Source organism: Microcebus murinus, chromosome 2 (assembly GCF_040939455.1).
Source record: "Microcebus murinus isolate Inina chromosome 2, M.murinus_Inina_mat1.0, whole genome shotgun sequence".
Lineage (NCBI taxonomy): Eukaryota > Metazoa > Chordata > Mammalia > Primates > Cheirogaleidae > Microcebus > Microcebus murinus.
In genome coordinates this window covers 80,770,630-80,786,731 of record NC_134105.1, presented here as the reverse complement: position 1 = coordinate 80,786,731, position 16,102 = coordinate 80,770,630, and the positions used below count along the sequence as shown (strand labels likewise).

The following is a 16,102-nucleotide window of genomic DNA, read 5'->3' as shown; positions in this document are numbered from 1 at the left end:
TTTTATGTATATATAGTAATGACTATGTAGCTGTAAATAAATATGCCAAGAAATATGGATTGTAAATGTTCTTAAACTAGTTCACCTTACTTATATGATCATCCAATTTTTCTATAAATAGCCTTTTTGTAAAAAGTTTTGTATAACAATGAACAATCTCATGAAAATGTAAGATAGTATAAGATTTTAAAATTCTATCCTTCTAGGATTTGGTAAGCTGTACATTTATCCTAATTATTCCTTTCAAGATAGTATAGATTTGTACCATAGATACTCCTTCCCTCACACCATTCCCTTTATCTGTAACAGTAGGAGAAAACCAACTATCGCCTGAGTTGAGCTGTCCGGCAGGGAGGTCTTTTCTAACGTTTTAAATCTGGGGAAATCTGGGTAAAATCAGTTTAGACCTATGAAAGAATAACTCTTCTAGATGGTTACCTCTCAATCCTCGGCCCAAATGAAAAGAAACTTGTATTTAGAATATGCAACTGCATAAATGAGTCTCAAGATAATTATGCTGAGTCATGCAGGTCACAGTGATCATCTTTCCCAAACCTGTCAGTAGAATCCCTTCCACTCTATCCAAACAGAGTGGTGATGAGCCTGTGCCTGAATATGTCCAATTACACACCCTCCACCCTTCCAAAAAAGCAAAGGAGAAGGTTGGAAAAGACAACTCAAGCAATAAAATACAGGAGTACTGAAGGGTTGAAAATTTTGGTGGGAGAATTAACCATGGAAAGGAAAAGGGGCCATTTTTTCCTTCAAAACTAAAGAAAAAGAGACTTTAGAGTCAGTGATAAATAAGTTAAAAGATTACTTACCACCAAGGTGGGTGCTGTCAATAATCCCCAAGCAAAAAACTCCAAAAAGATGACGATAACCGCATGATAAACACTAGGAGAACCTATTCCTTGAGGCTATAAAACAGATTTTTTAAAAAGTTAAGAGTACATTCCAGAATTAATAACAATAATGGCAACAGTCAATAAATATTTATTAAGAACATATATGTACTGGGCACCGTGTCCAACATCTGCACAGACTGTCCCTTGTGCTCAATGTGTCAGGGATGGACAAGAAAACAACTAAATTCATTTCTGTAAGCACAGTGTGCAATGGGAACATACTGTGTGTGGCGGTGCTGGTAATATCGGACTTCCAAGAGACAGGTTGAAAGGCTGTAACAGAGTTAGATGGGTGGGGGTAGAGGGCGGGAAGGACTGCTCAGCCTGCACAAAGGTTCAGAGGCTGAGAGCATGAGGCATTATGGGACTCATGTATGTAGTTCAGTACAATTAGAGCATGGCAGCACGTTGGGGTGTATTGAAAGATGAGCTAGAGATACTCGTCGACTAGCTAAAGAGTCTAAGTTCTGAAAGCAATGGGAGCCACTAAAGGATTTTAAGTAAAACTCACATGATTATATGAAAGTTTTAAGAAAGATTTTTCTGGCAAAGGTGTAGCAGTTAGGAGACTACTGCACTAACTCAAAAAATAAATGAAGCAAGCAGCAAAAATAACAAATATCAACATGGCTCAAAAGCGGAACAGTCCCCAAAGTAGTATGTAAGTGGTTTGGGATTTCATGTACACAAGAAAAGAAAGTGCAAAACTAAGTTCATCTTATACTGCAGCTAGATATGTTGTAAGAATTACTTCAGTTGTTAAGTTTCATATCTTAAAGAGCAATACGAAATTGATGGAAAAACAAATAACCTATAATATCAATTTAGTCTCCACTAAAAAAGTTTGTATGATAAGACAAGATTTTCTAGACAAATGTCTAAACTACTCCTATTTGGCCTCATCAATCAACTTAAACATTTAAGATCCAGATTTGCATGCAAACAAACACAAATTACAATGTTATACCTAAGTTTTAAAGAATATTCAACAGACTTGTGCAAAAATATTAAGTTTTTGGATTTCTCTATATACTGAAAACAATGCTGTATTATTTTTAGTATTGCCACAATGCATCATCAATCATTTAAAATAACAGAGGTCTCTCCCAACCTATAGAATTCAGGTACTTGAAAACCCCTGGGGTAGAACTCAAGGTTGAAGGACCACTGCTGGAAATAAATTTGTGTAAGATCTCATTCATTCAAAATACATGTACAGAGCACCTAAGGGTACCAAAGGTTCCAGAATTACAAAAACAGTTAAGACAGACACCTGATGCCAAGGAGTTTATAGTCTAGAAAGGAAGAAACCTCATTGTAATCATCTGCTTATATGTTCATGCAATAAAAGAGATATGCACAGATTAGGAAGCAGGAGAAGAGTACTGAAAGAAAAGAGAGTGGTGTTGATAGTCACTTTGGAGAAAACCAGAATGAAGTAGACAAGGGCCATAACCATCTAAAGCTGCTGGAAAATAAGGAGAGGGAGGCAGAAGAGGTAGCCTCTATACTTTATTAAGGAAATTCTCATCTTTTCTTAGGAGACATAGGAAACCACTGAAGGGTTTCAAGTAAGAGAATGATCTGATCAAACCTGCAATTTTCAATATATCACTGGTGATTTCCTAAAGGATAGAACTGAGGAGCAAAGTGCATGCAAAAGGAGGCTATTTGAATCAGCTCAAATGAGAGGATGAGGGCATGAAATAGTGGAGTCGTACAGACTCCGGAGGAGAGAGAATGGATGTAAGTATTCAGAATTTGAAGATGGCAGAACTTGATAAATAGGGGGAGGGAGAGTCAGGAATGAATTCCAGATTTTTAGGTTGACTGTCTAGTAGCAGAAGTTGGTGGCTTCCCAATACTTTTTCTCCCACGAGGCTCAGATTTACTTCAGGTCCTATCTATGAGATTGTCCTCTTTCCTTATAACATTTCTATTGTCTTTCAGCCCTTATTAAAACAATTAGTCAGCAGCAAATGTGATGTTTGAAACTACCAGAGTGGATGAAATTTTCAGGAGAGGATAAAGTGTAAAAAAGCAGTGGGCTAAGACAGAACCCCAAGGAATGCCAACATTTTAGTGGTAGGCAATGGAAAAGGAACCCATGAGGAAGATAAAGAAAAATGAGAAAAATATTAGGAGAATCAAAAGACTACAGTGTTACAGATGATAAAGGAGTAGCTTTAGGAAAAAGGGGTGATGACCAGTAAGTACCAAATGAAACAAGGATAGTAAGATAAGATCAAAAAATGGCCATAGGATTTGGTAAGCTCCAAATGTATTGTTTACCACCACATATACCCAGCACCAAGTAGAAAGCTTGGTAGAACTTCTCAGGGCCTTTAACATGCTAACTTATATTACAAATCTCCAAGAAAATCCAGTGTGCACTGTTCTTCAACCTCGGACGTGGAGTCCTTTTACACAACAGATAATATCTCATGGACACTTGAGTTCTGTGGAAAGAAGTTTGGGAAATGCTGATAAAAAGATGGTAATTATATTAAAAATATGTAATATACACACAGAACAAAACGGATAGTAGGAAATAATGTATTAAAAGTGGCTGTATGTTTAAATGAAGCACACTTAGTCAAGAGGAATGTCAGACGAGGCTTCTCAGGAGAAAGGCAGTATCATCTAAGCTAACACCTCACAGTCCAATGGGAAAGATGTCAGGATTGTCAGGTGTGTATGGGATGGGGTGGGAGGTGAGGGGAGATATGATGACCAAGAGTATATGAGGTAAAGAGAACATGATATGTGAAGGCCAGAAAACAGGAGACATTACAGCTTATTTCAGTATCTGATACCTAAGGAGGAAAGCGGCAATAGTTGAGGCTGAGAGGTTAGGAGAGGTGAAGTTGGAGAGCTAACTCGAAAAAGGTCTTTTAAGTCACATTAAGGCCTTTAACCTAAGGCAGCAGGAAAACACTGAAACGTTTTAAGCCAGAGTAAATCACATCACGGGACTGCCTTTCTAGAATAACAACTTTCACTGTCATGTGGCAAATAGGTTGGAAGGGAATCAGAAAAACCAGAAGGCAGGTTGTTGCAGAAACCCAGGTTAGAGGAAACAGTAACCTGAATAAGATGGTGGCAGTAAGAATGGAGTAAAGCAACAGGACTCAGTGGTTGACCAGATGTAGCAGAGGGGAAGGGAAGATCAGCAATGAAGAAATAAGATTTCAGTTTCTGGGTTGGTTGACTAGACAGTAAGGAATGGAGAAAGCATAAAAGATTAATTCCGTTTTAGTCATACTGGTTTGAGAAAAACATGCACAACATTAGCTGAATTTAAAAGGCAAACAAATTGAGGAAGATTATGCAAGAAATAACAAAAGATTACTATCTTAGCCAGGCGAGGCATTCATAAAAACCAATACAAAAGCACTAAGACATTATAAAAAATATAAAGGACATACACTGATAATTTTTAAAATATTTAATAACATCCTATCCTATAGAAATAAACATTCAGAAAAAGCTCTTCCACAAAGATATTCATGGCAGCATCAATTATAATAGGAAAAACAGAAAACTAAATGTTCAACTTTTTGTTACATACCCCATAATCAAATCACAGTATGTAAATCAGAATAATATACAGCCCCAAATTATTTATAGATTTATAATGACACGTAAAAATGCTTATGGCAATGTTAAATTTTAAAAATATCAAAGTATGAAATAAAATTATATATGTAGGGTAATTTCAACCATGAAAAACACACAAAAAAATCTGTTTACTATACTGTTCTGAATTTCCTAAATCTTTTCTAATGAGCATGCTTGTACTTTTAGAGAAAGATGTGTTGTTTATTTAGGAGAAAAACTAGGTAAAACTAGAATGGAGAAAGATAGGTAGGCTGCATATACTTGTCTCTCCTGAATCATTCTATCAAATTTCCCAGAATTGGTAGGAAAACATATTATTATTTATTTTTTTAAAAAGCAGGGAGGGAAGATATTTGCTTGTTCTGAAGTATTTGGTTATTTATACACATTCATCTCTTCTATTTTAAAGAATTCAAACGCAATACAACATTTTTATAAAATTAAAAAAGATTTTACTGATTTGGAATTAAGAAAACTTCTAGGTAGGACTTTGACACAAGCACTGGTGGTTGTAATGGAATACCCACCCATAAGCAAAATTTCAGGACAATTTGGGAATATTTGATCATGAACTAGGCAGAAAAACCAGAGGGGAGAGGTAATGGATAAGAAGACATGAAAATATTTGACCAGTTAGTAGTTTACAGTGTCTAGAGTAGAGAGCTCAGATCATAAAGAGATCTTATCAACAAATGACATTTGAGGATGGCTCAAGAAAACTGCAAGGGATACAAAGTGAAAAATTCTCAGGGAGACAAAACTGAATCTAAACTAACACATACCCAGCCACTAATGCCAAGACATGCCACCAAAAACTATAATAACTACTAAACCAGAAGTCCATTCGGCTGAGTAATTTCTCTCTTATGAAGGCATAAGAGATGGTTCCATGGTAGTCATCTCTAACTTTAACCTCAGAAATCAGGGGCCATCTCCTTTATCCCTCAATTCTACCCCTCAATCTAATCACTAAATTTCCAAATCATACTTTCTATTGGTAACAGGTAACAGACCATAGTTTTGTCACCTAGGCCTTTGGCTGGGCCTCTAAAAATCTACTTATTTATTATTTTACTCTGTTACATTGAACAACTTTTATAAAATTTATCTATGTAAAGTACTTATTTTATTTGGCCTAAACTTACCTTTTTCAAGCTCATTGCTCCTTGAGGCAGCCCTGTGCTTTATTCTTCTATGATCTGGATCATCTGGCACATGCATAGCACAAAGGTGCTTAACAGATGTTTGTAGAACTGAAATGAATTATTCTACAAGTCTCTTCTACCTATTACCATAATATTCAGTATAGTTACTATACTTAAACACAGTACATTAACTTAACTTGCAACTTCCTTATTAATTCCCTCCTCTATACTTTGATATCCCACTGTTCACTACAGTATTTAACACATGGATTATACAGACACTAGATTAAAATAACAATAAAAGAATATTACTGAAGATTTATGATGGTTTTCATTCATAATCTAACTTACTCTTTCTAACAACCTTTCTAGATAAATACTATTATCTCCATTTCACAGTCCGATACAGCAAATAAGAGATGTGGCAGAGTCCAATCTAAGCAACTGCAGAGACCAAATCTTAACTATTGCATATACTACCACAGACTATCACTCTCTTAAGTACAGGGATCAAGTCTTCTCCATTACAGCATCCTAATCCATAGCACAATGCCTGGTATGTAAGAGATATATCAGTGAACCAGGAGCTTATGTGGATTGTTGGCCAGGAGGTAGAAGTTACTCCAAGAGTAACTGGGCATTATAATTCTATTTATTAATTAGCATGCTATCTTGTGAGAAAACAATGAGAATAAACCAAACAGAGTCATTCTGTAAAACAACTGGCTTAGACTCTTCAAAAATGTCAAGATCATTAAAAAAAAAAAAAACAAAAAAAAGCCAAAACAGCTATTCTAGACTAAAAAGAGGCTGAAGAAAGATGACAACTAAGTATAATGATTAAACCCTGCATCAAAAAAACCCCAACAAAACAAACTACAAAGGTGTTATTGGGGCGATTGGGGGAATGTGGCTGTAGATTATATATTGCAAATTAGTGCTGTGTTAATATTAAATTTCCTGACTGTGGTGATTGTCTTGTGGTTATAAGGGAAAATACCTTTATTCTTAGGTGACATATCTAAGCATTTTAGGGATAAAGTGTCATGATGTCTACAACTAATGTTCAGATGGTTCAGAGGAAAAAATGTGAGTATATATACATAGAGAAAGTAAAAGCAAATGTGGCAAAATGTTAACAACTGGTAAATCATGAATCTATATGATGTGCAAATGAATATTCATTGTGCTATTCTTGCATCTTTTCTGTAGTTGTGAAGTCTCAAAAAGTTAAGAAAATAAAAGAAACATGACAAATAACAAAATAAAGTATTAAGAAAAATAATTCTGAACTTAGAATTTAATATTCTGACAAGTTATCAATCAAGAATGAGAGTAAAATCTTCATTAAAAATGCATTTCCTCTTAACAGTATACAGCTAAGCTAACTAAAATAATTTAATGTAAAAGTCTTACACAGAAAAAAAGATACTTAGTTGTAGGCATCAAAGAATTTGAGCTTTTCAGGGAGGGACAAAAAAAAAGTTACTATGGAAAATACTGTAATTACAAAGCTGCTTTAATGAGATCCTGACACATTACAGAATGGCTGCAAGGCTTTACCACTAGTATCTGGTATGGTGGTGTTTTTTCTTGTTTTCTCTGACTTTAATCAAACAGGGCAGAGTTTACTACATTTGTAAAACAAAAAGGAAACCAACCCTCAACTTTCTGAAAATATGAATCACCATAAACATATACTGACACCATTATGCTAATTAAGTCACGTTGGCTTAATTTGCATTGATATTTTAAAATTATCTTACATGTTATGGATCGATTTTAAAGTAAGGGATATTCAGTATCTGTGCATCATCACAAAGTAAAGCAGTATTGGTTAAAATTGCTCCTAAATAGAATGAAAGATACTTCTTAAAAATATTCTTCATAGCAGTTTATCAAGATTAAGTTTTATTCTTAAAGTGGGGGTGAGTGTTAGAGTTTGAGATTGTACTGTTTTGTGGTAAATTTTGAAAAGATAAGCAACAAGACAATATAATCTATCTTCCTTAGCAGGAAAAGATGTGGCTGTTAAATCAAGTTAAGTCATCAAAATTTTTCGCTGTTTCAAATGACTGTTTCAAATGACTACAAATTGAACTCACTAAAAAGATAAAATTAAAAATTTAAAAACCACCACTAACTCAAAAATCAAACTGTCACTAATGCCTGTCCTGAAATCAGGACTGGTGTGATTTCTAATTACTCGATTTATATAGCTAAATGATAAATATATATTATCTACCATTCCTTGATTTAAAAAAAGACTCCCTAAGGGAAAATATTTCATATGATAGAATTTGTAACTGTTTTTTTGTTTGTTTGTTTGTTTGTTTTGAGACAGAGTCTTGCTTTGTTGCCCAGGCTAGAGTGAGTGCCATGGCGTCTGCCTAGCTTACAGCAACCTCAAACTCTTGGGCTCAAACAACCCTGCTGCCTCAGCCTCCCGTGTAGCTGGGACTACAGGCATGCACCAAAATGCCCGGCTAATTTTTTCTATATATATTAGTTGGCCAATTAATTTCTTTCTAATTATAGTAGAGACGGGGTCTCGCTCTTGCTCAGGCTGGTTTCGAACTCCTGACCTCGAGCAATCTGCCCGCCTCAGCCTCCCAGAGTGCTAGGATTACAGGCGTGAGCCACCGCGCCCGGCCTTGTAACTGTTTTTATACATGATCGACAAAGTCAACCCTTTATGAAGAATAGGCTATAACACCTGGCCATCAAAGAGACAAAACCTATTTCAGGGATCTTGATGTACCCCAGCTGAAATCATCAACTGTTACTTTGAGACTTCTAATTCAAAATAGTGCTAAAAGACAACTTGAGCTTTTAAATAAATAAAAAGTTTAAATCATATACACTTGTCAGAATGCTGGTAGAAAAAGCTATTCTTTTTACTTAAACTTTAAACTTTTGGTAGGTGCAAAAGAATAAGGGAATTTCTGCAAATGGTATGATTATATTGGGAAGCAGGTCTTCCCATGTATCAGAATGAACTGGATATATATGGTAATTAATCTGAGAAAACTGCTTACTAATTTAGGTTGTGTAAACACAACCTAAAGCAAACATTGATCCATGGAGGTAAGGAGTTAAAGTCATTCATGGCACTGCCTACAACATCCCTACCAAAGACAGTATATACACCCTGATGTTTCTAGGCATTGGCTGCTTTTTGAAAAGCATCACAGGGTCCCCTCAGAGCTTGTATGCTAGTTACTAAAAGTTATTTAATAGCTTTCTGGGTCCATAGAGGCCTTATACCCCTGAGAGCCATCCTGCCACTACTTCAGCCATCCTTGTAGGTAAAGAGTTGTTGCTGACTCCTATTTGCTCTAATTAAAATCAGAGATACCAAGAAAAAAAAATCTGATGCTCTGCTTTTCTGGGCATATGTATTTCCCTTTGGAAATGATACATTAAGTCTTCTTTTTCCAGGTACATCCAACAAAGCAATTCACACATGCCTTGCTTTCTATCAAAAATTTTTTTTTTTTGAGACAGAGTCTCACTTTGTTGCCCAGGCAGGAGTGAGTGCCCTGGCATCAGCCTAACTCATAGCAACCTCAAACTCCTGGGCTCAAGTGATCCTCCTGCCTCAGTCTCCCGAGCAGCTGGGACTACAGGCATGCGCCACCATGCCCAGCTAATTTTTTCTATGCATATTAGTTGGCCAATTATTTTCTTTTTTTTATTTATAGTAGAGACCAGGTCTCACTCTTGCTCAGGCTGGTTTCAAACTCCTGACCTTGAGCGATCCTCCCGCCTCGCCCTCCCAGAGTGCTAGGATTATAGGCGTGAGCCACCGCGCCTGGCCATCTATCAAATTTTTAAAGTCATTTTACCAATTCGCTGTGAAAGAACCATACATTTTCCACTTTGTCAGAGATGCAGTCCCACAACTGTATTCACACAAAACAATAAAGATCATATTTTAAAAAAGCAAACTTTAAAAATCACAAGGAAAAAGCCGGGCACGGTGGCTCACACCTGTAATCCTAGCACTCTGGGAGGCTGAGGCGGGCGGATTGCTTGAGGTCAGGAGTTCGAAACCAGCCTGAGCAAGAGCAAGACCCCGTCTCTACTATAAATAGAAAGAAATTAATTGGCCAACTAATATATATAGAAAATTAGCCGGGCATGGTGGCGCATGCCTGTAGTCCCAGCTACTCGGGAGGCTGAGGCAGAAGGATTGCTTGAGCCCAGGAGTTTGAGGTTGCTGTGAGCTAGGCTGATGCCATGGCACTCACTCTAGCCTGGTCAACAAGCGAGACTCTGTCTCAAAAAAAAAAAAAAAAAAAAAATCACAAGGAAAATTCAATTTCAATAATGTAAATAACTCTTTACCTCTTAGCCTCTAACTGGAATGCTTATAAACAACTTGGAAACAATACATGGTTAAGATTTAACAGACCAAAACAAAATTTTAGTATTCCAAAATGTCAGAATGCATTTTTAATTCAGTGGTTTTATGTAGTCTATACTAAGATACATCAAAATGTTAGTTATATACATTAAAACTTATAACTAAAAACTGTATATCTACAGTATGGATGCTTCAAAAGTGAATCCACCAAAGTCATGGTTACTTTCATCAGTGAAATGGTATACAGTATATGATTAAATAAATATTTACTGACTATAAGCTGCGGAACTTATTCTTTCACTACTTATGCTGTTTTCAAACACAACAACTACTCTTAAACTTTTGAGAAGAATGGACGTTTTGGGGAATCTCCCAAGAAAAATGTATAGTCAAAGAAAATTTTGCAAAAACTTCAGGGTGAACAGGCCCAGGTTAAGAATGCCTGATCAGAATCACATACCTTAATGTAATTTACCTTAATTACATACTACTCAAATAGGCAGCATATTACCCTTATCCTGGCTTCAGAGCCAAATGAAATACAATTTCAAGGAAAAAAATGCCAGTAACTTATGATTAACCTGGTTCACTTAGGAGGGTTCACTTCACTGCTTCAACTATTAAACACTATAAATCTGCTCTAATTTTTTAGATAAATCATTAACAACTCACTATTCTGTTTATAAATTTTAAAATTGGCTGAACAGGCCTACAAATATGTCATCAGCAGAAGGACAATGGGAAAGAATTTTATTAACATTGTTGAACAGAAGAAAACAGAAGGGGTTCAGATCGGTACCACTGATCAGGTATGTGAAATAGTGCTCAAAGCCTGTCATGTATGACCGTAAGCCTCAGACACCTGACTCTCAATAAATCTATCCACTGGTGGAACTTTCTAAAATCTCTGAAACTGTAATGACAATAGCAATAACTCCAAAACATTCTATATGATACAATGAATTTTTTTTAAAAAAATACAAGAACAGAATATCAAATGACAATTTTTTCCCCTTTCTTAAAAAATGTTCCTAACAGTCTGACCTAGTGTAAGCAGAGAGGCAGAAAAGCAAATGCCATTTTAAAATCACTTCTATGACTGTAACAGTTATACTTTTTTCATTTAAGGCTGGAATAGATTAAAATACAAGTACTGCAAAAAATTTCCAACATTTATTGAAATATATCCCCTGATTATGTATAAAAATTATAATAAAAATTAATCTAGGAATGTGCTACTACAAAATAAAAGTGTTTTTATCACTTTAAAATTCATGTACTAAGTCCTGTGTCATTCAAAGATGCAAAACAAAGCTCCTATTCTAAGAGTGTCCAGTGCTTAGAATGGAAAGTGAAACATTAAGTGTATAAAGATGAGAAATGATAATACCCCCATGCTCACCTGCTGTAAAGTAAATCAAACAAAACTCCAGAGAGGTAATAAGACTGGAAGGAAAATGTAAGAGTGTTTATCACAGTTTCCATTCTTTTTTTGCAAAGAATACTGATCTTAAAAATCACTTGATCTTATAAAAATATAATCCTCCACTGCCTCTATTTTGTAGATTTTTATGAAGAATTTAAAATATTCTTTCTAAAGGTTGACAAAGGCAACAGTATTTTTCTCCCACATAGCTCTTACCAACTCCATCAAAAGCTATGACTATTCATAACTGATTTCATCAAAGTAATGTTTTAATTAATCAAGCACAATAAAAAGGATCAGAGAAATTTTGAAGTTTCTTTTTTCAACAAACTTCAAAGTTATGACATCTAATAAATCTGATTACATAAAAATATACTCTGAAATCATTACATATGTCCCAAGTTATTTAAATTTAGGCATATTGCCTGGGCCGTGTTCTGAAATGTCAGAAGAAAGTTGTCATGTATTTCAAGTGAATTCAGCAAATCTTCAGTACTGGCCTACTTACATACTGAGTGCTGTGCTAGCAGTTGATCAGGGCTCCAATAAAACATAAACAGAAATGGAATTAAAGGAACCATTTCTGCACACATCTCAGGAAAGTGAAACATGTATTTCACCTTTTCATTCTATTTCAGAACGTGATATCCAAGGGTGCAACAAAGACCAGAGAGGGTAGCAACGGGGAATCCTAGCATTAAAAAGTATAAGTGAGGGTTTGTTTGTTTTTTTTCTTTTTCAATTAAAAATCCTATGTCCCCTGCTGGTTAACTACAACACAGCGCATAAAGTTGTGATGACAACTGTTTCTAAAAAGCAAACATTTTTTTTTCTTGTTCTCAACCTGTCTTCCTTTCAAAGCATCTTCTTCTAATCCTTAGGCCATGATCAATTCTAGTAGTAGTTTTGATCTTACGGCACAAGGTGATGACTGTTCTTTGAAAACTAGCCGAGATTCGGCTGTAGGCCCCAGCTGTCTACCGTCCGGCTCGCGACGCCGGGCAGCGGGGAGGAAGCGCACCTCCCGACCAGGTAGGTCTACGGCACAGTACGCAGCTAAGGGCAGGAGCACCGACGCAGAGCGGCGTGGAAGGAGAAAGCGAACGTACTACCGAGCCGCAGCGGGGTCGCGGCGCCAGATGCCATCCCGTTAGCAACACAGAGAGCCAGGGCTCGCTCCTGGCCCCACGGCGAGCGCGGCGACCGCTTCGCAGGGCCTGGCAGCGAAGACGAGGCTGCGGCGGCGGGCGGGCTGGCCGGCAGGCGGGAGAGCCGGCACGTCGCTCCCCGCGGCGGAGGCGCACGTGGGGCGAGAGGCCGCAGGGCCTCCGGTGGCGGCGGGAGCAGAGGGAGGCAGGTGCGGGAGACGCGAGGATGGGCCCCGGAGGCCAGAGGCCTGGGGAGAGGACAATCCCCGGAGCAGCGGAATGGGCGTCCGGGAGCCCGAGACGCCGGCACGGCAGACAGGGTGGGGGTAGGCGGGGGCTCACGGGGGCGACAGCGTGGGGGGCAGAAAGACATGGGATAGGGGCCCCAAGGAGCACTCGCCGGCGCGGAACCCAAGCTCACCGTGCCTCCGTCCTTAATGATGATCTTCTTGGCCAGCATGATACTGCGGTTCGCGGCCCGTTTCTTCTTCTTCCCCTGGGTCATTTTACCATCCTCGTTTCCTGGCGCTGCTGCAGCCACTCCCGGGGCGGCCGGCCCCAGCGGCTAGTGCCGTCCCGCCACTACCGCCGGGCCGAGCCGCTCGGGGCGCCCGCCGCCATCTTGAGGGCCCGGCCTGCCTCCGGCGGCGCGTCACATCGTGCGATCGGCCGACGAGCCCGCCCCGCCCACGTGACGCCGCCCCGCCCGCCCGCTCGCGAGCTCCGCGGCCGGCGCGCAAGCGGGGAAGCCGGGGAAGGGAGCCCGCGGGCTCGCCGGGCGCTGCTGGCCGCCTGTCAAGCCCTGCGCTTTCGGTCCACAGCTCGCTTAGTCCTTACGGCAGTTCTGGGCGATAGGGACAGGTACTGTACCCCTCTTCACAGACGAAGGCGTCTGTTTCAGAAAGTTGTTACCTGTTCGCGGAAATCCGGCTGATAAATGGTTGCACTGGAGTTCCGACCAGACGTTCTAAACTGTTAGCATGGTCTCCAACTGTGCTCCAACCAGGAGGGGAACTGAAGGGAACAGTAAAGAGAAACCATTTTCCAGAAATAGCAGGTAACCTAAGAGGTAAAGATGGGTTTTCAGAAACAGTCTTTTGTTTAGCTCCCCCCCCACACACACTATAACTCAACTGGACAATGCTTGTTTACAGAAGCTCCCTCGTCTCAGGACCTTTTCTGTATTCCCTGCCAGTTAAAACTTACATGACCTCTGTCATAGGCCACTACCTTTCCACTAAATTATCTAAAAATAAATTTGATGGGAAATTTGCTAGAAAGGACAGTTGACACAAGTGGAATATGGACTGTAGATTTAAAGTACTGTCACAATGTTAATTTTTGATTTTGATAACTACTGTGTTGTATAACAATATCCTTTTTCTTAAGAACTAAGTGAAGGAGTACAATGCACGCTACCTACCTTTAAATGGTTAGGAAATAATATTTATATGCATGAGTGTGTATATAGGTGAGAGGTAGAGAGGGACAAAGCGAAATGTTAAAAAATAGTGAAGCTGGGTATGGTGGTTTTAAGATATGTTCACAAATGCAAAGGTATTCCTCTCTGGAAGATACGGAATTTAATTTTCTTCCCCTTGAGTGTGGGCTGGTTTTAGTGACTTTTCCATTTGATAAAGCAGAGTGACAGTATTGACTTCAGAGCCTAGGTCATAAAAGGCACTGCATCTTCCTGCAAGCTCTCTTTTTCATTCATTTTGGGGCCCAGAGCCAGGGAAAGTCAGCTGCCATGTCTTGAGGATATTGAAGCAGCCTATGGAGAGATTCTGTTGCCCAGGAATTGTAGCCTCCTACCAAAACCCAAGTGAATGAGTCATTTCAGAAGTGGATCCTCCACTCCTTACCAAGCCTTTAGCAGACTGCAACCTTTACCAACAAACATCCTTACCACACTTCATGAGTGACCCTGAGCTAGGACCACACAGCTTAGCCACTCCTGGAATACTAACTCTCAGAAACTATTAATATGTAAGAGAAAATGTACTTTAGTTAAGCCACCAAGCTTTGAGATTGTTACACAGATACAAGTAATATACAGAGTGAAAGGAAAATACAGGGTGAAGGGAATGTGTGAGTTCTTTGTACTATTTTTGCAACTTTTCTGTAATTTTGAAATTTATTTCAAAATAAAATGTTATAAATTTGGTTGAATTTTCTGTCCCTTCTATTTCCATTCAAACTAGAAATGGAAAAGAAACCAATTTCAATGGACTGTAGAAGATAAACATTTTAGTCTGATGGATACTTCCAGTTATATTTTCCCATCAAGTATGATGTAAACTCATCATACTTGTTTTAAAAATATTTTCATGCTGAAACTTTTTAGTTGAAGTCCACCTGAAGCTCTCTGGAGAAAGTAATATGAAATAAATTTCATAATTAAATCCCCAGGAGCTTGTTTTGGATGGGTGGAGAAGATTGGTGAGATAATTTGTGTAGCTATGCTGACTTTTCATAGCTCCTCAAAATCATACTTCATCTAGCTGCACTAATTTTGTCAGCCTTAAGAATTGGTTATTGTTTAGTCATTCAAAAAATATTTACTGAGTGCCTGTATGTATTTGTCACTGTTATATTAGCCATTGGGGATACATCAATAAATGAAACAATATTTAACTGCATGGAGTTTACATTCTAGAGGGGGGTAGAGTTACAAAACAGAGAAGGAAGATAATTGCAGATTGCAGTAAATGATGTTAGAAATAAAGTAATAAGAGAATTTAACACATACTGAACGTCCAGAATGTCCCAGGCTTTGTGCTAGAAGGGCTGCAATGGTAAACGGGAGATTAGTGCTGTACTAACAGGCCTACTGTGTATATACTTGTGGCTTTCTGTGTGATTTGGGTTGTGAATACAGTTGGCCCTCCACATCCACAATTTTAAAACTAACTTTGGATTAAAAATATTCAGAAAAAACCCACGAAACAATAAAAATAATAATACAAATTTAAAATATAGTGTAAATACACAGCATTTACATTGTATTACGTATCATAAGTAATCTGGAGATAATTTAAAGTATGTAGGAGGATGTGCATAGGTTATATGCAAATACTAAGCCATTTTATATAAAGGACTTGAGCATTCACTGATTTGGGTATCCACTGGATTAGAACCAACCCCCCCTACACACACATTCCAATTCAGAGGGATGACTGTATTCACAAGCTTTACATTAAGAGGTTGATATGTCAGTTAGGGTTCTTTGGTCACAGTGGACAGAAACTAGCACTTGCTAACATAAGCAAAAGGGAATGAACTTGGAAGGATATTCAAAGTTCCAAAATTAATGAGAAGGCCAAGAATGAGGCTTGGAAACAGACAGAAACCAAAGTTTGGAAAGTTCATGAAAACAGTAAATGAGGCACCTTGAAAGGGAGAGGGATTACTTGGAGAGAAAGGCAAGCAGCTGAAGCTAAGGATTCCATAAGAAACCAGACTATCACAGAATTCAAACCTAC

General features: G+C 38.3%; 1 protein-coding gene across 2 annotated transcripts in view; it reads right to left on the bottom strand.

The window, feature by feature from the left end:
• SLC71A1 (solute carrier family 71 member 1) overlaps nt 1-13,278 on the bottom strand; it is a 39,881-nt gene extending 26,603 nt beyond the window's left edge. The window contains exons 1-2 of one of the 2 annotated variants that reach the window (XM_012748601.2): nt 13,039-13,278; nt 825-920 (exon numbers count right to left, since the gene is read on the bottom strand). In XM_012748601.2, coding sequence (XP_012604055.1) covers nt 825-920; nt 13,039-13,122 — 180 coding nt within the window. In that variant the 5' untranslated portion in view covers nt 13,123-13,278. Of the gene's footprint in view, nt 1-824; nt 921-5,674; nt 5,814-13,038 lie in introns of those variants that run through there. The other variant, XM_012748602.3, reaches the window with a different exon arrangement.
• Nucleotides 13,279-16,102: the final 2,824 nt, after the last annotated feature.